The 24335-nt window shown below is 39.3% G+C and overlaps 1 protein-coding gene across 1 annotated transcript in view; it reads left to right on the top strand.

The window, feature by feature from the left end:
• Positions 1–24335, top strand: part of NALCN (sodium leak channel, non-selective) — a 279073-nt gene that overhangs the window by 39645 nt on the left and 215093 nt on the right. The window contains exon 7 of the mRNA XM_081546675.1: positions 343–497. Within this exon, the coding sequence (XP_081402801.1) occupies positions 343–497 (155 nt within the window). The remainder of the gene's footprint in view (positions 1–342; positions 498–24335) is intronic.

Genomic DNA, 24335 nt, shown 5'->3' with positions numbered 1-24335 from the left:
GTGGCAGCCTGGATGGGAGGGGAGTTTGGGGGAGAATGGACACATGTATATGTGTGACTGAACCCCTTTGCTGTCCATCTGAAACTATTACAACATTGTTAATTGGCTATACTCCACTATAAAATAAAAAGTTTAAAAATAACATAAAGAGCTTCTGTGTGGATGAATCACATGTCACTTGAGAATGTTCAATATGGCCTTAACCTGATGAATACCATTCATGAATCAGGAATCTTAAGTCCGTGTCCATGTACAGCAAGTATTAATGAAGAGTGATTACATTATGCATTGTAATCAACACACTTGTTGAAAATGTCAAATCCTTTTTTGTGTTGTTTGCAGAAATGTAACCTGGAATAGTTTAGCCATCCCAGACACACACTGCTCCCCAGAACTGGAAGAAGGCTACCAATGCCCCCCAGGATTTAAATGCATGGACCTCGAAGATCTGGGACTTAGCAGGCAAGAGCTGGGCTACAGTGGCTTTAACGAGATAGGTCTGTCTTACTGATAAAACACCTTTTCCGTTTCTATTTTACAATGTTTATGAAATGGAGACAGTAGTTATATAATTGATAGTTTCTGTTCAGACTGTCTATAGGATTTAAGAAACACAATTGCAAATTTTAATATATTCTACCCTACAGTCTATAACATACAGTCTCTTTCTATAGATATGTAACAATGTCTATATAGAGTTAAATATCTCTTCAATTATTAATTATAGGATTTAAAAATATTTGTTTGTTGAGTAAGGTTCAGGGTTCTTGACTCAAAGAACTCCTGAATCAATAGGACTTAGTTTCCTTCCACATTTAGTCGGCAAGGTAAGTCTTAAATAACTGAAATTACTAGACATTGATGGGTACGCGAGAGCTGAAAAGTAATTCATGGAACAGAAGACAGCTAATGAAATACTTAATGAATGTGCATCAGCTATGTAATAGAGATAAGGGAAATGCTTGTACGCGAATATGATGTGCTCAAATGTGTACATTTATTCGTGGCTTGTCCTGTTAAGTCCTGAAATGTGCCATCACACACAGACTTGGCATCAGCCATTCAGTTGGTATCGTTGCATTTGTTACAATTCCACGCATGTTGTACATATTTCATTATCAAATCAAAAAACCATGGAATTCTAAACACATATGTTATGCTCTGAAAATTTGTGCTAGTTGGTTTAGGCAACCACAACAAAATATCATAGACTGGGTGGCATAAACAACAGAAATGTACTTCTCCCCAGTCTGAAGGCTCTAAGTCTGGATCAGGGTGCAGCATGGTCCGTTTTGATGAGGCCCCCCTCCTTGGCTTGCAGTCTTCTCTCTGTGTCCTTATGTGAGGGGTTGAGTGGGAACAGAGAAAGAGACGGGGGAAGAGAGAGGGAAAGATAGTCCTCTGGTCTCTTCTTATAAGGACACTATCATGGGAACCCCAACCCTCCTGACCTGGTCCAAACCACATCACCCTCTGAAGTCCCCACCTCCTAGTAACATCACATTGGGAGTTAGGGCTTCAGTATATGAATGTCAGGGGCTGAAGGAGTGGACTCAGACATTCAGTCCATGGCACAACTGTTGGAGTCATTTGAAAATGAATTAATCTTATTTTTAAAGTTTCAAGGCCCAGGGACACTTAAGAACGTTCTGGACACTTTTACCCAGGACATAAGAGGAAAATATTTTGGTGTGTAACAGGGTGGTGGTTGTACTCTTTTGGAAGCCTAATTTAGTTATTTTTAATCCGTCCTGTGGTATGGTTTCACTTCCCGATGGACCAGCTGTACAATGGGGATTGTATCGCCCAAAAAGAAAACAGCATGTCTGTCCACCCTGAGGGTAACTGCTTCAAACACATCCTGTCCACCTTCACACATCAGGAAGAGTGGCTGATGAATCCTATTCCTACCCCATGGCTTCAGTCATCACAGCTCCTAGATAGTGTTATGCAGGATGGCATAATGAACTCTGGGATAACTATTTGAATTTCAGAAAGGGCATGTGAAGGTCTTGCATTGACTGAGGAATACTTTCCACATATATGAATTAAACCCATAATGCTTCAGCCTTTGGACAGAATGTAATACTTGAACTTGGGATGAAAAAACCAAATAGTTGATATTTCTAAAGAGTGAATTTTGCAAATAGCACCTAAATTTTTATTCTTATATTTTAGTACAGCCACATAGTAAATTTCCAGCATTATAGTTAAATGGACATTCTTCATTTGGCCAATGATGTAGTTTTCTGATTCACAAAAATTTAGAAGGCAACAGATGTGAAGCATTCTGATTTTCTGTCCTCTCTTATCTGGTTTTGGAACTGATCTTACATCCTTCCCCCTGTCTCAGAAGTGCAAAGACTTTTATGGATTATGCCAGTGACTTTCAGGCATGAGTGGGAAATCACAGGTGTGGTTTGGGAGATGAGATATACAGATTTAGTAAGCTGCTTGGAGCAAGCTCCAGAAGTCCTAACAACTGGGGCAGGACTGGAATGCATGGCTCGTTAGATCCTCTTGCTCTTTCTTTTAGGGGCTGAGTTTGCCCATGTCTGGAATGGAGAGTGGCCAGCATTCAAAGTTAGGCTGCCCTTGGAGGGCAGTGGAACCCAAGGAGGCAATGGAAACTTCCAAGCCTTTAAAATTATGTTGCTAAATCAAATCTCACCCTGATCATTTTAAATGCAGCAGTTGTGTTTAAACCCCAATTGCTGCATTATATTCAAGTAGATCCATCTCTCTTCACTGTTACTTGCAGGGCTTCAACTAATGCAGAGGAACAATATCTCTTTGAGCCAGAAAGTCTACTTCTAAAGTGTGTGGGCTTAAGAAGTCCGTTTCTAGGAAGGAATCACCCTAGGGGGTAACAGGCCCCCACTAAGGCAGGAGTCTTTCTGTAGCTCTACTGTTGATTTGCATGTTTATCTCCCAAGGATTTAAGTTGCTGGAAAACAGGAATCATGTCTTTTCATCTTCATGCCTCCAGGGCCTAGACCAGTGTCTGTAGGATATGGAGCCATAATAGAGAATTAAGTTGTTTTCTTGTTCTCTTCCCTGATTGCATCAGCTTTTGTTGGCAGTGTTTGTTCTTTTCTTGTGACTTCCGTTTCTACACAAGCTTAATTTGGTCTGTTTGCTTCTTTTTCTCAAGTGATGATTGAATTCCGCATTACTGTAGAACTAATGGTTAGATAATGAAATGTTGACTTTGAACTATGAAAAAAAAATTTGAACATGGTCACTGTAGTTTAGATTGAAATTGATAACTACTTCCTGATACAATGTATCTATGTAGATACACAAACTAGTATTTTAGATTATTTGGCAAGTTCTTATGGAAACAAAAATATAATGTTTCATCCAAAAATGAGGAAATTAATTTTATTAGGCACATGCGATCATCTCTTTCTGCATGCAGCCAAGTTTAAAACGCAATTAGGCGCCTAATTGTGCATTTCAGTTTGGCCAGTTTACTCTATAGGTAAGTCATCATGATTAATTTAAAAGGAACATGTTTCCTCTTCTTACTAATCCAAATTATCATGCAATACACTGAATTTCAATCATGTATAAAATTTTATTTAAAAGTAGCATTATGTCTCATGAAAATTTAATACTGATGTTGAAAAACTCAATTTTTAATATATATTCAAAGCCAGAGTCATTAAGTAGAAAAAAATTACAAAGAGCCCCTACTGTAAGACTGCAGAGTAAAGACACCTTTTTGTCTCTAAAATCATCCAAGCATTAAGGAGCCTGAGAAACAGAAATGCAATTTCCATACTTAAGGACTCAGAAAAACCTGGAACTATGAATCCCAGTCTGAGAGGACCAGGGGTCCAACAGGAAATTCCTGGAAGGACTCTGGATATTGAGAATCTCAGAGCCAGAAGGTTACGGATGTTCTAAACAACTGGTGTTCACTGCACATCCAGCTTAGAAATTCAACAATAAAAATTAAATTATAGAAAATAGCAATAGAATAAAACAAAATAAAATTTCCAGAGGAGCAGAAGAGTCCTGTCTTTGGGTCAGGGCATCAGCGTGTGGCTGACGCTAGGCGTTTTCTGGTATTCCATGTGACATCGGGGATGAGAGGCCCTTGTTCTGCAGACTGCTGGGAGAGAGAGAGGACAGTCAGTTGTGAGCACCCCGAGATGGCTGATCTGCTTTGAATAGAACAAGGGAAAGACTCCGGATTTGCAAATCTGGGTCTACCTTTGTTGTTGTTTAGTCTTTAGTCATGTCTGACTCTTTTGCGACCTCATGGACTGTAGCCTGCCAGGCTCCTCTGTCTATGGGATTCTCCAGGCAAGAATACTGGAGTGGGATGCCATGCCCTCCTGCAGGGGATCTTTCTGACCCAGGGATTAAACCCATGTCTCCTTCATTGCAGGTGGATTCTTTACCATTGAGCCACTAGGGAAGCCCAGGATGACCTGAGAGCCTTTTAAAAGTTCATTCCCAAGCATCATCCCCAGGCCAATTAAATCAAAACCTTACAGTGACTGAAGGCACAGATTAATTTAAAAAGTTCTTTAGGTGACTCAAGTGCGCATGCAGAGTATGAACCACTGGACTGAAGCAACACTGATACTCACATACCCACCAACCTGTGCAGATCTTCATTTCTACCCCACAACGTCCCCTCACGCTTCTCTGCATGAAACAGGATGAATACCTGGCGCTCTCAAAATCATTGTCAAAGATGAGAGAGAATCAAAAAGAATCAAGACCATTTCTATAAAAATGTATCTTCCAGTGCATTTTAAACTGAAAAATAAAATACACAAGATATATATATATATATATAACTCAAAAGAATTGCAGAAAAAGACAAATATATACATTAAAAGGGTACAGCTTGATTCAGTAAATTGACATAGAACAATTGGTGCTGAGACCTGTCTCAGTGAAGATGCTAAAGAAAGCATCCTTTGGGTATCCAGGGAAAAAAAATGATCAAGTCAGCTCTAAGGGAGACTATGAGAGGGGCCTGAAACTTCATGTCACTATTCAGCTCTCCAGTATAATGTCACAATGCTTACAGAGTCCTTAGGGAAATAATGTGTCAAATTCTTTGTGATTATTTTTGGAGAGGCAAGAACTCGGAGACTTCATCTTCCATGAAGTCTTCTTGAAGTCATTGAGCCAATCAAGAATAACTGCTCATGGGCCTGGTCTTTAGTATCTATTCTATAAGAGCAGCATCTATACAACTGCAGCCTTTACAGACTGTGGTGTAAATGCTGCAAACTGTGATTGTGTAGAAGAGAGGACTATCGGGGGTGGTGGGGTGATGATGTGGATATTTATACATAGCAGTGAAAAACAAGTATCATTTTATTACAATCTGTGAATCCAGTAATGGAAGCAGATGGATACTCGCCTTGAAAATGCATTGCAAAGTTAAAATGACTTTAGAAAAGAATTCAGAACTCAAAATAATGGCCTTGGGGTTTGGATTGTGGATGTTCTATATAGTAGTATGGTGACCTCTGGACAGGAATCAACCTCTCTTGCTTCAATTTCCTCATCTGTGAAATGGGTGAGTGATTGACATGCCTTATAGGGTTGTTGTGAGAAGCAGCTAGGAAGCTACACTTAGAATAGTATCTGGCACCATGAAGACACATGATGAGCTAGAAATTAGAGAGATGGTGGCAAAATAAGAATGTATCGCTGTTATTTAAGAATAAGTAACCAGTTTAACAAAGAAGGGTGAGATACCGATACTTTCAGATTAGCACCTCAGTGTCTGATGTTATTCCCTTTTCTTTGCACCAGTTTTCCCCTCAGCTTGTTCAGGATTTTACAACAAAAGAGGCGAGTAGAGTGTGCATGGACAAGATCTCCTTAACCTTGCATTATGCCCCTATAAACTAATATCTCAAATTTCACTTCATTTCTAATCAGTGTGCAGAGGGCCAATATTTGGTAGGGAATAGTCTTTTTATTTTAATTTATTTAGTTGGAGTATAGTTGATTTGCAATGTTGTGCTAATCTGTGTTGTACAGCAAAATGACTCAGTCATATGTACACACACACACACACACACACACACACACACACTCTTTTTTAAAAATTCTTTTCCATTATGGTTTATCACAGGACACTGAATAGAGTTCCCTGTGCTCTACAGTAGGACCCTGTTGCTTATCCATTCTAGGTATAATAGTTTGCATCTGCTAGTCCCAGACTCCCAATCCATCCCTCCCCCACATCCCCTCCCCCTTGGCAACCACAAGTCTGTTCTCTATGTCTGTGAGTCTGTTTCTATTTTGTAGATAGGTTCATTTGTGTCATAGTTTAGATTCCACATAAGTGATACCATACAGAATTTGTCTTTGTCTGCCCTACTTCACTTAGTATGATAATCTCTAGGTCCATCCATGTTGCTGCAAATAGCATTACTTCATTCTTTTTATGGCCAAGTAATATTCCAGTATGTATATATATATATATAGATACATATATATATATATATATACACACACACACCACATCTTCTTTGTCTGTTCATCTGTTGATGGACATTTGGGTTGCTTCCATGTCTTGGCTATTGTAAAGAATGCTGCAGTGAACATTAGGGTGCGTATATCTTTTCAAATTATGCTTTGCTCTGAATATATGTCCAGGAGTAGGATTGCTGGATCATATGGCAACTCTATTTGTAGTTTTTGAGGAACCTCCATACTGTTCTCCGTAGTGGCTGCACCAATTTACATTCTGGTGGTGCTTGGTGGTGGTGGTTTAGTCGCTAAGTCGTGTCCAACTCCTGCGACCGCATGGAATGTAGCCCGTCAGGCTCCTCTGTCCGTGGGATCTTCCAGGCAAGAATACTGGAGTGGGTAGCCTATCCCTTCTCTGGGGAATCTTCCTGACCCAGAAATCAAACCTGGGTCTCCTGCATTGCAGGCAGATTCTTTACCGACTGAGCTATGAGGGAAGCCGGGTGGTGCTAGTCTTCATTAATCAATTTTTCCTCTCTTGCCACTCTCAAAACTCTGGCTCACTGTCTCTTTAGAATTTTCTTTTGCCTGTGCCATTGAATTTTCAGTTTCATTAAGCCTCACACATAGAATTTTATTTAACCCCATGCATTTGAACTTGTGGCCCCGGGATTCCAGCCACCCGTGTCTTCAGCAGCCTTTCAGCAGGGTGCCTTCCACAGCGCTAAGCAGAGTCCCCAGTGGGGTGGGGTCCCTGAGCAGAAGCCACAGCCACGCTGCTTCCAGCCCCACCTCCCGCACCCAGACACTTGTTTTCTCTCCTCCCCTAAATCACCATGTCGAACTGTGGCTGACACGCTAGCTACTCCTCCATCCTGCTGTTCATTTACAGACTGCTGCATCATTCGGACCTTTCCTGAGGCTCAGTCTTAAGGAGTCCAACACACATCCTGTCTAAGACGTTAGCCTCTGCATCTGAGACATCCAGTGTCCCCACAGTCCAGGAGCAGACGTTATTGAAAGGGCTTATTTAAAGATCACAAAATCTACTTAGCAGACGCTCAGATTCCGTGATTGAAGTCAGTGTGTGCGGAAGTGGGTGTAAGCACACAGTGTAAAAGTCTGGGAACAGAGCACACCCAAACACCCCCACACTACAGAGGTGAAACAGATAAATCACACCCGCTTAGTCTATTTAGAAAATGTGTCTACTTCCATTTGTTGAGTACTTACCCGCCTTTCAACCTTACCCTTCCTCTGTGTTACCACATGCTCATCAACATGCAGGGCATACAACCCAACACGGTGCAATTTTCTGTAATAGCACTGAACGTGAAATTAGAGGAGTTTCAAGCTGGAAAGAGATGAGGCAGCCCTGTGGTTCACTGACACAGTTTCCAGGTGCAGGAACAGAGCCTGAGAGCCAGAGCGGTCAGAGTTCCAGAGAATTCCACGCCGGGCAAGGCCAGCTCCCTTGTCATGATTCACAGACTCGCCTTATAACTTAGTCTCCCCCAGACCTTTCTACATTTCAGACATCAGTGTTTCATTCAGAAGGAAACTCAAAAAGTCCCTTGTAAAGCTTAGTTGTATTTTTAATTTTGTGGTAGGAGGTTAGCATCACTCACTTCAGTAAGGTGCTGGTGGAGAGGACAACTCCGTTTACAGATGCAATATACCAGTTAGAACAAAAACCAACAACAGATCCATAGCATGTGGGAAGGAAATCACAGCCAAAGCCATGAAACTGGCAATTTACTTGTCATGATCGTTCAAAGAAGGTAAGAAAGTGGGTACAGGAGATGAATACAAATCTGTTCAGATGGTGGTGTTTAACTCTCAGTTCATTGTACAGCCAGGTAAAAAACAAAACAAAACACATTTCCTTTGATAGAACAATGAATGTCACTTAATGATAAAAATTCACCCTAGGAGGTCACTTAGGAAATAAATAGCTATCAGGCATTTTTCGGTTGTTCGTCTTAGACTCATAAAAACAAAAGAGAAAAGTTCAATTTTAAAAAATTCAGAATGAACTAAACCATGATTCAAACAATTTATAAAGGAAGCCCATAAATGAGGTCAACCTATAAACAAGGCATTTGGAAAACAGCTAATAGAAAAGACATTTAAATTATACATGCTTTTAATGCTGCATGGACTGTATATATAGTGGACTATTTTTCTCACTCTTTGTATATAAAGATAAAGCCAGGAAATAACAAACATCATGTTCTTATGGCATCTAATTGTCCAGCAGACAGTCTTCATTACTATAATTACTGTCATTACCTTTGACAACTACTGCTATCATTTATTGATTGCTTGTTATGTATCTGGCATAGGGTAAGAGGTTTTTCCATCCATTGTGTTTTTCATTCTCAAAATAAACCCGTAGGCTGTCATTATCTCCAATTGATAAGTGACAAGAATGAGATGAGAAAGAATTGATTTCTCCAGAGTCACACACAGGCCACAGTTGGGAGCCAAGCCCTGGTGCCCCATGAGCCAAGGTCAAGGCCTGTGTTTTCCGGCTGCCGTATCTTTGAGGTTGGCCATGGGTGACCGGGGTTCCCTGTAGCTTGTCAGGACAGCTGGTCCATTGTAGTGTCTCATGGTGATGGAAAAGGAGGTGTGTCCTACAGCGGAATAATCCACCAGATGTCCTGCTTTCTCTTACCCTGAAGTCTTGAGGACAGAAGGGTGAGTGTGAAGAAGGATAATGTCCACTGCAAACTGAGGGCCACTCGGGTTGGTCTCTGCCTTTGAATCCAGCCCCTTGGGGTTTTGCTTGTACAAATCTAAGCAAAAGAAGAATATGCCTAGAGATTATATACCAAGTGAAGTGAGTCAGAAGAGAAAGGCAAATATCGTATGCAGAATCTAAAAAAAAAAAAGGTACAAATGAACTTACACAACAGAAATAGTCTCACAGACTTAGAGAATTTATGGTTACTAGGGAGTATGGTATGTCACCATACAAAGATATCACCTAGTTATTGAATATTGGGCTTCCCTGGTGGCTCAGGCGGTGAAGAATCTGCCTGCAATGTGGGAGACCTAGGTTCGATCCCTGGGCTGGGAAGATCCTCTGGAGGAGGGCATGGCAACCCACTCCAGTATTCCTGCCTAGAGAATCCCATGGACAAAGGAGTTGGTGGGCTACAGTCCATGCGGTTGCAAAGAGTTGACACGATTGAGCAACGTAGCACGTTGACTATATTCCTCACACTGTACATTTCATATCCATGACTCAGTTATTTTGCAGCTATTAAGTTTGTTTTCTAGCTACCACAAATTAACCAACAGTTTTATTTAACTTGATTTTGAAAATGCATATTAGTTAATTTCTTTATTAGAGATATGACATAAAGAATATTTAATTTATTCATCCTATTCATTAAAAAAAAATAAAGCCATAAAGATTTTCTTCAAATAAAAAAGCCCTCCTTAAAATATTAGATAGAAAAACTACAGATCGTTAGCATCACAGAAGTCAAAATGTGAGTCTTGAATGTGAACTAAGAATTAAAGTGATGACTTAATCTTTGTAAATTTTTTTCTGGCAATGATAAATTAATTGAGCCTTTCAAGACAATGAAGAAATGAGAGTGGACTGCAGCCTACCAGATTCTCATACAGTTGCTCCTAAGTCACTTCTGAAGAAAGCTATTATGGGCATTGAAAATAGGGATTGGTAATTTTCTCCAAGGGGAAATATATTTTAGCTGTTAGTAACTTTTGTGGTATTTTCCTCATTTGACTTTGGCTGGTATTGGCTATGAGATACAGACTTAGCTCTTTATGTGAGTCATAAATCAATTTTATTCAGTATTGATGAGAAACAGTATCAGTGGTTATTTTCATCACTGGTAGTGGTCTGTGCTTGGAACTACCTCTGTATTTTGCTGCAAGAGGATTGACAGTGAGTTGAATCCACCTACACAGTCCAGTATTCCAGTTTTAATTCAGAATTTGCTTTACTTTAAAATTCCTTTCTATGTTTTTCTCTACTGGCAAGCTCTTATTTTTATAATTTGTCTCTTATTACATCTGATGTTAAATAGGGTCATAAAATGTAGTGAAGGGAGATTACTTTTATTCAGATCATAATAGAATGTAAATTGAACTTTTTTAATGCTGCTGCTAAAAATTGATTCATCAGATTTAAATGTTGTTAAACCACATTTCATGTGGCTCTATGTGATATTAGATGAAAACTTTACAAATGAATAGAAAATAGAAAATTATTATGTATCTATAACTATGATTTATTACAGAATGTGCATTTTTATCACAGTTGCAAAAAAGACACAGTAAAGATTAATCTATAAAATATGTAATTGAGATTCATAATACTTTGTGAAAAAACACCAAAGGGTTGTTTGCCCTGCATTAATCTTTATGTTTAGTGGTACTACTGGAATTACTTATTGATTTTTATGAAAACACATGTAGAAGAGAAAATTAGGGTGATGGAATTCAACCAAAAGTGTTTACTTTGATCTGTGATAGTTCTGTACTTGCTCTCTGAAGGTATTCCTTTATTATGGGATAAGGAAAAGTTGACATATTTTTGTTAAATAGAGGATAAAGTCAAGAAGCTTCAGTAGAGGAATGCTTCTGAGAGTCTTTGGTCAAATACCAGGGTTATCCCTGGGTTCAGGCATCGTAAATGCCCTCAGGTTACAAAAATGTCCTGTGGTTGCAAACTGTGTGCTTGACGTTTTCTAAAGGAACAAGGTCTTAGGGTATCATTAGATTCTGATAGGGTCACAGGCTTATTTAAGCTAAAATTAGATATGCAGATACCATTCAGAATATTAGGAAGAAAGGGTATGAAAAGATAGAAATTGCAACCATGATTGGTACAGAGGAACCTATTTACAAAGAAAAACTAGAGAACAAACATACGGACACTGAGTGGGGAAATGGGATGAATTGGGAGATTTGACTGAAATATATTAATAGACACCCTTGACTCTGCGTATAGAATACATAACTAATGAGAACCTCCTGTGCAGCACAGGGAACTCTGCTTAGTGCTCTGTGGTGACCTAAACAGGGAGGAAATCCAAACAAGATGGGATATATATACAAGTGATTCACTTTGATGTACAGCAGAAACTGGCATAGCATTGTGAAGTGACTATACTCCAATACATTTTTTAAAAAGATATATACTGTCTAGTATCTAGAAGACAGGTGTTCAGATAAGTTCTTGTTGAATGTATCAGGAAAGGCAGCTGCTAGAGTGATTTTTCATTGGACAATGAAAGAAGGAATTTTGAAAGTGAATCTCTGGGAGCATTGAAGTGATGATTTTTTTCATATTATACATATTAATACAAAACAGTACTCATCGGAAATATCTAGTGGTTTCCAAGAAATTGGCATGTTTGTATTTACATTTTAGGTATTTGTAGATTATAAAAATAATGCTAAAAAAGCATGAGATTTAAAGAAAGCAATAAATTCTTCCATATGTAACTCCCTCCCTTCCTCTTTCCTGTCTTCCTTCCTTCTTTCATCCTCATGTTTCATGATATTTAATAAAATGCTTTCAACCATTTTCCTACCAAGTGATTTTCAGTGTTTTACTACAGTAAGTCTGTGTTGAATACATACATTGTCATGCGCGAACACACACACGTGTTTTGTGCATATGTTAGTATTCTTAAAACAGATTCCTGAAACAATTTCTGGGTCAAAGGGTATGCACAGTTTTAACATAATAGGTAACTCATGCTTTATTTAGGAAATAAATAAATTCATATAAATAAATTCAAAATAAATTCATAGTCCTGCCTTTATTGTGCAAGAGTGAGTTTTTAAAGTGATAAGGTATTCCTTTCTGATATGCATAGTGAGCAAAGTTAAAAAAAAATAACATATGCCGTGTTGTATCCTGTACTCTTCTGAACACCAGCAGTTCTTCTCTTTTCTTTGAATTCTTCATTCCATTCTCCTTGGAATGCCTGCCTCCTATGGGTCCTGTCAGTCTAAGAGTCACCTTCAAGCCCTCCTTTCCAGTAACTTCTCATCTCCCTTCTGTCTGAACTGTGACACCAAGGTTTGTGCCTGAAGTCAATGCTTACTTTGAACTGTTTCTCACTAGGGTGTGTGTGTGTATTTGTGTGACTCTTGTCTTCCCAATTAGCTAGCTCATGAGATCCTAAGTGCCTCCAGCAAAAGCAAAGCTCCCTCTTCTTCCTGTGATGTCCTGTCTAACTCTCAAGCTCATCATAGCTTTTGAGGACGGGTTGATCACGTTCACAGTTTTGTGTTAGACACATTGCCCTTTTCAACCAACGTTCCGTGGAAACTTTGTGATTGAGAATGGAAATATGATGCAAATATGGCTCTAGCCTTTAAGCACAAGGTTCATTGAAATGAAATTGCTTCCACGTGAAATGGCATACCCCCGTGAAACAGAAATGAACAGACCATGAGAGGAGCCTTGTGTCAACAGTCAAGGAGAGGTTCCCTGCTGGTGATGGCAGCCATGGAACATCAGTCCCTTGACTCTCTCTGCAATTCAGTTACTTCCACCAGCTAATCAGTTGGAGCGAAGAAGAACCATGTATCTAGGAAAGCCCTAACACCACTCTTCCCTCAAGACCAAGGGGCCAGGAAAGGGCTGACTCTCATCTCTCCTGGGGCTGCAAGATTTAATAGCAGGAGCCCTGCTTATTAAAACGGTGCCAGGGAGGTGGGGCTGGGGTCTCCTCCAGGAGAAAGCTCTCCAGCCCTTGAAGACTTGTCACTACCCTGAGCCACGCTAGACTGTGGGAAGGAAAATGCAACCACACTTAGTGGGCCCTGGACTTAGAGACAAAGCCTCCCTTACTACTCTCTCCCTTTTTCTTCCCAACCCCTCAGCTCCCAAACCCTTAGGGCTTGGGATGCAGGAATCATAAGAGCAAAATATACTAAAGATGCTAAAGCATACTGAAGATACTCAGATAAATATACTAAATGAACTTAAAATAAATATACTAAAATAAGTCATAAATGCCTATAAATGTTGGCTGCCACTGCTGAAACAAAAATATGGTTGCCAGGGAGAAGAATAGGGGGATAGGGGATAAGATCTGATCATAGAAAATGCAATCTTAAGAGTTATGTTTTTACCGTAGCTTTTGTTAAATAAGGCATATAGCGATAAAGATTAAGCGTGGTGCCTTTTGTTTTTTTTTCTTGGTCCAATACTTCCACTTCTTATGCATTTTTTGAGGATTCTGTGAGCGCTCAAGTCCAGATAAGGGAAGTACTCTGTTTCAAGTTGGAGTTTGCATCTCCTTAGTGGGTGACATAGGGCATTTACTTATTTATTTGGCTGAACCGGGTCTTAGTTGCAGCAGGCCTGTGGAATCTTTAGTTGCAACATGTGGGATCTAGTTCCCTGACCAGGAATTGAATGTGGGCCCCCTGCATTGGGAGCATGAACTCATAGCCACTGGGCCACCAGGAAATCCTTAAAAATCAGTACAAATATCATATATATATATATATATATATCTTAGAGGATAGTAGGAAGAATAAATTATTCTCATTCTCATGCCTAATGAGTCCTCAATAGAATTTAACTATGATTATAATGATCACTTTTACCAAATATATAGTCATCAGTTAAATGACTGAATGAATTATAGAGCAAACTATTTTCAAGTCACATGGTTAGAAAGTAACTGTGTAAGCGTCAGCTTACCTCCTTTGAGCCCTGGCAAAACATTCATGATCATACAACATAATCTAACAATATCCTCATATTTTACTATGCTAGTATATGTTCTGTTTACTTCTGTTTTGTCTCCTCCATGTACACTTTCATTGGAAATGAAATTTTGAAAAATATTTTCCGATTCTCTGCACTGCGTCTAGATGCTGCCAGCAAACCCGTCTCTAAGCTGAGATGCTTTGTCCTCGCAGGCCTTCTAAAGAGTTAAAGCAGTGCTGAGTTGACTAGAGCAAGGCTCAGTAAACCACTGGCCTGTGAGCCACATCCTGCTTACCGCCTGTTTTTGTAAATAAAGTTGTATTGCAACTCTACGTCCGTGTGTTTACCTATGGTCCGTGGCTGACAATACAGCAGAATTTCTGTAGTTCAGGGGGAGACACCGTGCTCCATGGAGATAAAACATGCCATCTGATTCTTGACAGAAAAAGTTTGCCAACCGCCACACTGAGGCTTCCCTGGCAGCTCAGACAGTAAAGAATCTGCCGGCAAAGCAGGAGACTCGGGTTCTATCCCTGGGTGGGGAAGGTGGCCGCCCACTCCAGTGTTCTAGCCTGGAGAATCCCATGGACAGAGGAGCCTGGTGGGCTACAGCCCATAGGATCGCAAAGACTTGGACATGACTGGAGTGACTTAGCACACACCCTAGACTAACAGTAGGAAAAACTACTCAGCCGATGCTTCTTTTCTTACTGTGTCTTCCCACAGCTGCCTGGAGTGCTTGACAATCCTTGTATTCACTTCTCTTACATCCCTTGAACTTGGGAAGCTCAAAGGCCACAGCGCATCTTTCAGCTTTAGACTCTCCCTCTCTGAGTCAAAGCCCCTTAAACTCTAAACATGAAATTTGCAAAGACAAGTTACCCTGGATGTATATGCCCCTGAAAGCCACCCCCTTCCTGTGATCTCTCAAGCACACAGACAGTTTTTCTTGAAACTGTCATTGACTTTAAGTAAGAAATTTTTGGAGAATGGGTGATAGGCTAGACCTAGAATCTAATGAATCTTGATTAGATTTAATTAAATGGAAATTCCTTAATGTGAGGGTAAGAGTTTCAATGATTAAAGAAATTGCTTAGAAAATCAGAATCAAAATACTGACAGTTATTTTGCACTGACTTGTTTTAGCCAGAAAACACTAAAAATGAGTGAGAGAAGGTGAAAAGATCTTGCATTCATTTATTCACTCATTCATTGACTCAGCAAATATTTATCAAGCACCTACTATCCTTTGCCGGCATGCCTCAAGTTGGGAATATGTAGCTAAAACAGTTGCAGTTTTATTTTTTTTTATAGCTTTTCCCCCCAAAATGATTTGTTGTTGTATGTGCAGCACCTTGCACTGATATGTGCGTCCTGCAATAAAAAACAAATCTATTCCTAAAACAAAACAATACATACTAGGCATTGGGTTTAGCATCCATAGGCACTAGGAGTATGCTAACACAGAACCAGAGATGGATAGCACTGTATTTTTTGAAAATTCACTTTTGCTTATAAATTGATTTCCTTAATAAGAGCTGACTTGTTTTAGGTGCTAGAACTCCCAATTCTGTACCTAATTATTTTTGGTTAGCCTACACATAGTAGTACTACATTTCAAGAAACAGATTGCCAAACAGGATTTTCCATTGAGTTTTTTAAAAAGGACACATATAGGCCAAAATGTAGCATAAACTATGTTAACTCATAAGAAAAGATAATTGAGGCATCAACAGATTTTGATCAAACACTCAAATTTCAAGCAAGTTTCTAAAACAAAGGTGTTTGCTTCTCTTCATCAGTTTAATAGGAGGGCCTTGCGCTCATTTTTGTTAGTGGTGAACTGAATTTTACAAGCTCTGTAAAATGAAGCCACAGTGAACAGAAGTTGAGTCAAAATAATGGATAACATAGTTGACATCTTCTTAGGCTCTTGTTCTGACCACACCCCCTTTTAACCTAAGGGGAGAGTCCTGAAGGCTCAGAGTTCATTAGCTTGCAGCTGTCTGAGATTAGTTTGCAAAGGCTTAAAAGAAAGGCAGCCACAGAAAGCAGCCGGCAATGGCCTGGAAAATGAACAAAGGAGAGGGGCAGCTGGTGGGGAAAAGCATATTCCACTGAGATATTTACACTGGGGTCAAGCGGGTCCTGGGCCACTGGAAACGGAACCTGGAGAAAGTCTTGACGGCACACAGCCTGGAATCAAAGGCAGCAGCTGGCAAAACAGCTCAAAACAGAGCAAGGTCACGATTCAAGAAGACTTATGAATTGTGTTGGACAGTGACTGTTAGGCTTGTTAGTAAGGAAAGAGAACTTAGCATTTATGTAGTGCCTGCATTGGGCCAAGCACTCTGAGTGGTACTTTTCACCCAAGTCAGCTAGCCTAACATCCAGCGCACCTCTTCAGTGTAACAGTTATCCTACAGGTCACGTGTAGTTTGGCAAGTGTAAGCGCCTATGGTCATCTCTGTTTATGCATGTGTTTATGAGATTTCCTGAAATCAACCTACTTGTTCATTTCTTATCTGTCATCTGTACTGTTTCATGTGGAAGATGCATGCCTTTCGATCGTATTCCAAATTGATCAATATTATATAGATTTCAGTCTCCATGAAGCTGTGGACGGACGGGTGAGATGGTAATATTGGCAGGGACTGCCTTGTACAGAGGTTTAATCCTTTGAGGAAAAGGATAGCAAACCCAATGGCAGTTGTCCAAAACAAGTAAACAAAAAACCAAATCAAAAGAGAAAAATGCTGCTAGAGAATGAAATATATTTTAAATGTATTTACTGCGCAGCTTGATATTTTAAAGTCTGATGTTAGTTTCAATGGTTCTTTCTCTCTCTTTACAAAAGAGAAGCCTACTAAAACATTACCCATTGACATTGTTTTTATTTACTTTCATCAGAGTTGAATATTTGTCGTGCAGGAGTATGGGTTCTGTATTTATTATATGCTCCTCTATGAGCTGCTTGAGATGTGCTATGAGTTCTCAAATTATTTAAATGGTTGGTGACCAAAAGTTATAGAGTGATGATGTATGTAAGCCATCTTATTCCTGGTAGTAAAATTTTGACCCTCTGGCTGCCTAATTGAATACAGTCATATTGATAATGTATGTTTCCTGAATGTTAATATCATATGAAGTTATTAAGAAGCTAAGTTTCACTCCTCTTGGTTTGCTGGGTGATGGGAATTTTGATGAATTCAACCCTTGCCCTGTTTATTGCCTCCCTATGACAGGGGAGCCCATCTCAGGAATTCCTTCACCAACTACAGTAAAATGGCAGAGCACATTTTACCAAACACAAGTCTTTAGACAGTTTATGGATAGACATTGGCAGAGTCAGCATCCTAGGAAAAGGAGTTGTGAGAAAACACAGATATATTTTTTGCACATTAGTACATGTGACTGTTACTCTTTTGTATCCCCCTGAGCTCGTGGAGGGCTTCCCTCGTGGCTCAGATTGTAAAGAATCTGCCTGCAGAGCAGAAGACCCGGGTTCGATCCCTGGGTATGGAAGATCCCCTGGAGAAGGGAATGGCAACCTGTTCCAGTGTTCTTGCCTGGAGAATCCCCTGGACAGAGGAACCTGGTGGGCTACAGTTCATGGGGTCGCAAAGAGTTGGACATGACTGAGTGACTTTCACTCACTGAGCTCATGGTAAATCATGGGACATATTTTTCCTTCCCATTATAAATGCTCTGTTTTTATATACTGTGAATTCTCACTAATAACTGGACTGAGAATTATTGAGAGCGTAGGGTGTAGGCAGAGGATAGGATTTACATGTGAGACTTTATGTTCTAGCCCTGAAGTAGGCCAGTATTTTTAGGTGCTGTTTTTTAGTTTTTCCTTCAGCTTTATTGAGAGATAATTGACAAAGAACATTGTTTAAATCTAAGTTTACAACATGATGATTTGTTACATGTGTATATTGTGAAAAGATTACCATCCAAGGTTAGTTATGGGTGTTATTTTTTTTAAATTATTGACTTTAAAATGCCATCAAGCATTAAGGAAGCACAATCTTAAAAATAAATTTTTAAAAAGATGGCATAACAATGGGGGCCTATAGAAACAGAATCCAAGGACATGTACTTTTGTTGAATTAGTAAAGTTGCATCACGTTGTTCACATTGTTAAGAACTGACTGGTTGGTGATACCAACAGATTACTCCATCAAATTTGAAATTTGTTTGGCAAATCTTATTGCAGAGACATTTATTCTAGCTAAGACAAATGGCTGAGGTCTGTAATTATGAGTTGTTTAAGCCTTGTCATCAGCTAAGAAATTTGCCAAGTTCATTATTTATAATTCTCGATATATTATCCCAAATTAATTATTAGTTGACTGATGTTTGGTATACTGATACAGTTAGTTGTAGGCTGTTTTATGTTGAGTAAATATATATGAAATGAAATCACAATATTATTGAATTATAAGAAACTGTTAATAAAGGTGGTGAATAATGATTGCTATTTTGTTGGAATACAGTTTTAAAATTTTTAGTTTTATTAAAAGAACAGACTTATCTTTTAAAATATGTACGCTTAAAGATGCTTAGCTAAATTGTTTTCAATAATCATACAGTAGTTTAAGCAAATAGTTCCTACATAAATCATAAATGATAGAAATTAAGGATGAAACTAAATATATTAGATCATCAATTCTATCCTTTTGCCAAGACTTTAGACTTCAAATAAAAGGCACATCAAACTTTAAACAGATGATTTCTTTGACAGTCTATTTAAAGATACTGAATTAATGGACTGAAAATATTTTTAAAATTACTATTCTTTGGGGATGGTATAAAACCATACTTTAAAAAATGAGGACTCTCATACTGATACTGATGAAATCATACACTATCTAGCCTAACATTGGTAAGTATATTACATACTGTAAAGTGCATGTTGCATATTGTCAAATAATTTATACTCTGCAGTTCGTACATTTTTATCACTTGCCCCATTTTAATTTGTATAAATATATGTGCGTATTGCTGATTGACTTGCATATTAGAGAGTTTCAAAGTATACACTTAATATCTGTTTGTATGGATTCCCTGTATTCCACGTGCACTCACAGACATCCACAGACATACCCCATGAAACTAGAACCAGTGAATGGATACAAAGGTAAGGTCATGTAAAAGATAAATTCGTTGGAAAAAATCCTATAGGCATATAACATGCCCTGATAGTGAATTATCATCTATGACTAGATGTTGAAGTGTTTTCTATGTGTTTCACTTGTAAAGTGAGGGGCTTCTATAAACTTTAGTAATAAAGATCATCTGACTCACAATCTGAATGCTTCTTGAATTTAAAAAATTTCCATTACATCAGAAATAGTTGTATTCTTTTAAAAACTGTTAAAATAGCAGTCTTTTTTGATGACTAGGTCTGATTTTGGCCTCCTTTCTAGTATCTCTAAGACAACACTATTCTGAGTTCAGTCTGTATTCTTTCAGGCTTTAAACTTACCTGCCTATGGCTCTGCATATGTATATGTATATAAGATATGTGTGGCAATGTTTTCATATTATTCTCATGAATAAATATGCATCAGCTACACTTAGTTTAGCAGCTAGGTAATCATTAATTCTATGAGTGTCAAATATTGTATTTGTTCATTCTGCAGCTGATGGACACTTTTTCCTCTTTGTGTGTGATTACTCACAGTGAAGTATTAAATATCCTTGTGTGAGTATCTTTATGCACAGTGTGCATAGTTCTCTGTAATAGATACCTGTAAATAGAAGTGCTGGGGATGCATATTTTTGATTTAATAGACACTTCTGAATTGCTCCTACAAACTCAATGTGCCATTCAGCATGGCAGTATTCAATACTATCAAACTATTAAATTTTAGCCGATCAAATGGGTGTGAAGAGGTGTTTCTGTGTGCTTCTAGTATTAATAATTAGCAAGCTTTTAGTCAAGTTAGGCATCTTCTCACATGTCTATTAGACTTCCTTCGTGGCTCAGTGGAGAGGAATCCACCTGCCAGTGCAGGAGATGCAGGCTCAATCCCCGAGTCAGGAAGATCCCTTGGAGAAGGAAATGGCAACCTACTCCAGTGTTCTTGCCTTGGAAATCCTATGGACAGAGGAGCCTGGTGGCAGGCAAAGAGTCGAACATGACTTAGTGACTCACAGCAACAGCAAATGTTTATTGGTCAGATTTTTTTGTTCTGTAAATTGCTGGTTTATATACAGTGCCCATTCTTCTCTTGGCTTATCTACCTTATTCTTATATATGTTCTGGATACTTGACTTTTGTCTGATATTTGTTTTCAGCCTATAGTATTTCAGAGTTAATGAAGGTGTGTATGCTGGACGCCTAAAACTTAAGAAATGTACAAGGGGACAGAAGCCATGTTCTCAGTAAGGATTTGGCTTGTGGGAAGAGAGAAAAGAGTGGCATATCATGGATGAAGGACTTTGCACAAATGGGAAGTGCAGAATCAGGAATGTCTTGGTCACAGTATGGGCACCATAAGAAAGCTATTGTCATCTATATCATGATGGAGAAATTCACAGGGCTGCTCTGTAGCCTGGCAAATCTCATGACCCTTTCTTCTAACCCTGGGAAAGTTTTTCTAGAGTGGAAAAAGATGGGTGCCAAGGGTCTGTATTAAGAAGGTATTAGAATTAAATATAAGGAGGGATAGATGTAGCAAGAAGGCAGATTTGATCGCTGCCTCCAGTCCAAGAACATAAAAATAAAAATAATAGTGGGTAAGTCATCATGGACATGTGTCAGGAGCAAGGGTACAGCTCTTAAGGCTGACTGCAGTCATTAACAAAAAGCCTTTGAGACAGATTCTACGAACCTGAAAGATGGATAATGGGCCATTCCGTATGATCAATGTCTTAAAAGGCAGAAAACCGTCTAATGGGATACAAAAATGGAGACTTTTTCCTTCTACATCCTAATATTCTCCTGAAAAAAACAATTTTATATCGTGCTGGAAATAATAGCACACAGCAAGAACCATACTTTGTGGCTTCATTGAGTGTCTCAAGTCTCTAAAAGGTACAAAGCTAAAACCCAAATGACTTTAGCAAAATGTTCCAGGGTGTGTGATTTTACTTTTAAAACAGAAAGTCAGTGGGGGAAAAAACCTTAACCTGTAATCAAACCTAAAATGGCAACCAGAGTTTCTCTAACATGTATTTTATTTAAGAATATTGCAAAATTCTTAATGTCCTCACTTTTTATTAATTTTAGTTTGTTGTAATCTGAGGAAATTAGGAAAATCTTGTACAATTAATTCTTCATAGCTGAGACATTGTCACTCATATCTGTAAGACTTGCTTTCTTGTTGTTGTAAGTTGAATAGCTTAAGGTAGATTTAGAATATTGAATAACTTAGGGTTTACTCAGTACTAACAGGCAGAAAGAGATGGAAAACAGAATAATCGGGATGCCGGACGGAGAGAACAGGAGCCACGTCTATCACGAGAAACAGAATTTGATTTTAGGGATTATGTACTTGGGCTTCCCAGGTGGTGCTAGTGGTAAAGAATCTACCTGCCAAGGCAGGAAACACAAGAGATGCACGTTCAAATATCAAAGGAAGTAGAGAAGACTCTTGAGAGTCCCTTGGACTGCAAGGAGATCCAACCAGTCCATCCTAAAGGAAATCAGTCCTGAATATTCATTGGAAGGACTGAGGCTGAAGCTGAAGCTCCAATACTTTGGCCACCTGATGCGAAGAGCTGACTCATTTGAAAAGGCCTTGATGCTGGGAAAGACTGAAGGCAGGAGGAGAGGGGATGACAGAGGATGAGATGGTCGGATGGCATCACTGGCTCAATGGACATGAGTTTGAGTAAACTCTGGGAGATAGTGAAGGACAGGGAAGCCTTGTGTGCTGCAGTCCATGGGGTCACAAAGAGTCAGACACGACTGAGGGACTGAACAGCAAGGCTCTTATGGGACTGCGTTTCCCTTTCCTTTGGTCCATGTTTGTTAAATTTGTAGGGCAGTCAGGGATTCTGTCTCTTGGGTCATTTGTCAGCTTTGATGAATCCTCTACATGTGAACGGAGAAGTCAATGGCACCCCACTCCAGTACTCTTGCCTGGAAATCCCATGGACGGAGGAGCCTGGTGGGCTGCAGTCCATGGGGTCGCGAAGAGTCGAACACGACTGAGTGACTTCACTTTCACTTTTCACTTTCATGCATTGGAGAAGGAAATGGCAACCCACTCCAGAGTTCTTGCCTGGAGAATCCCAGGGACGAGGGAGCCTGGTGGGCTGCTGTCTGTGGGGTTGCACAGAGTTGGACATGACTAAAGCGACTTAGCAGCAGCAGCTACATGTGCAAACAGTCTTGCCTGGTCCCGTGGCCACTCGCCAAATGCATTGTGTGTAATTGTACCCACGAAGCTTTTCTAAAATGTAAGCATTGTTTGGAATTTTAGGGATCTCTTCTTGGTGACTTATTTAAACCGTGGTGTTTTCTTGAAGACTTCTCTAGCATGGACTTGGTTGTACATAATTCTTGTCTCTTTATCTTTCTGAAGATAAAAGGGACATGAAGCACACAGCTTGAATTTAATTGCATTTTCTGCTCAAGAGCCAAGTCTTTTTAAAAAATTGATGTCAGGTAGATCCCACTAGCTAAATTCCTAGATGCTTGTGCATATAACTAAATTCCGCTATTCAGAAGCATTATTTTCTGGTGACAGTGGAAAATGCCAAATGTACCATCTTCACTGTGTTCCAACAATGCGCATGCTTAGGGAGTCCTGAACTTTTTCAGAAATAGTGTTACCATTTTCTATTGTGATGCCAACATAATCTCATCTTGCTTTTCATGTATACTACAAAAGTATACTACAGTATATATACAAAAGTAGTATACCACAAAAGTACAAAAAAAGGAGCATATTTTTTCCCCTCAATTTTCAGTGGGTCATTCCAGAAGAACTGACATTTCGATGAAGGCCAAAAAAGAGAGTATGGGATTTTTTAGCTTTTTAAAAAATAGTGGGATACTTCATATACATATACATATACATATATATATATATATGTACATACATTAGTTCAGTCACTCAATCGTGTCCAACTATTTGTGACCCCATGGACTGCACAGCACTCCAGGCTTCCCTGTCCACACACACATGGGGTTCCCAGGTGGTGTGATGATAAAAAATCCGCCTGCCAGTGTAGTGGATATAAGAGATTTGGGTTCAATCTGTGAGTCAAGAATATCCCCTCGAAAAGAGAATGGCAATGCACTCCAGTATTCCTGCCTAGAAAATTCCATGGACAGAGGAGCCTGGTGGGCTACAGTCCTTGGAGTCACAAAGAGTGGGACATGACTGAGCACACACACACATCTATGTGTGTGTGTGTGTATGTGTGTGTATACATGAATAATATTTCTGTGAGTTATGTAAGCGTAACAATAACAAAACGAACACTGGTTAGCCCGCCAACCAACTTAAAATTAAACCTTCCTAAAACCCAAGGCTCTAGGGGTGGTCTATGAGCCCTGTAGAGGTAACCACTCCAGAAAAGGGTGTGAAAGCCAGCAAGAAAGCCATCTCTAGGTCTTAGAAATCACACAAACAAAGTAAAAAATAAAATGTAGCACTCCCTAGATGATTCATTGGATTGCTTTTATCTTAGGGAAGTCTGAGTGACACAGGAGGATGTAATAAATGGGCTGAGGTAGATGTGGAGGGTCAGGCTGAATAGTGATGTAGAAATTTAATCAGGGAGCAGTCGCTGGTTACCAGAGCTAACCAGACCATGCTGTGTGGGTTTCATTTGATGACATTCACAGAGGAGAAGTCAGATTTTCTGGACAGTGGAGATCAGTGGTACTCAGTTTTCACATGTAGATGTTTGAGAGCCAATACCTAACAACCTAACAAAAGTGAATCAGATCAAAATTCTTAACATCAGTGATTCAGTAACATCTCCAGAGAATATCTAGTTTGTGACTAAAATTTCTTGCCATCATCTCATAAAATTATCCTTAGTGCATCCTTATTATAAAGATGTTCTATATCAAGCACGTTGTTTGTATCAGTAATTACACATTCTTTAATGGATGCTTTGTAAGTCCAATACTTCGGCCATCTCATGTGAAGAGCCGACTCATTGGAAAAGAGTTTCCCTTTGTGTT

The sequence above is a fragment of the Giraffa tippelskirchi genome, chromosome 12, assembly GCF_054371585.1.
Source record: "Giraffa tippelskirchi isolate mGirTip1 chromosome 12, T2T-mGirTip1v1.2.pri, whole genome shotgun sequence".
NCBI lineage: Eukaryota > Metazoa > Chordata > Mammalia > Artiodactyla > Giraffidae > Giraffa > Giraffa tippelskirchi.
The sequence above is the reverse complement of the archived record's forward strand: the minus strand, read 5'-3'. Positions and strand labels throughout refer to the sequence as shown.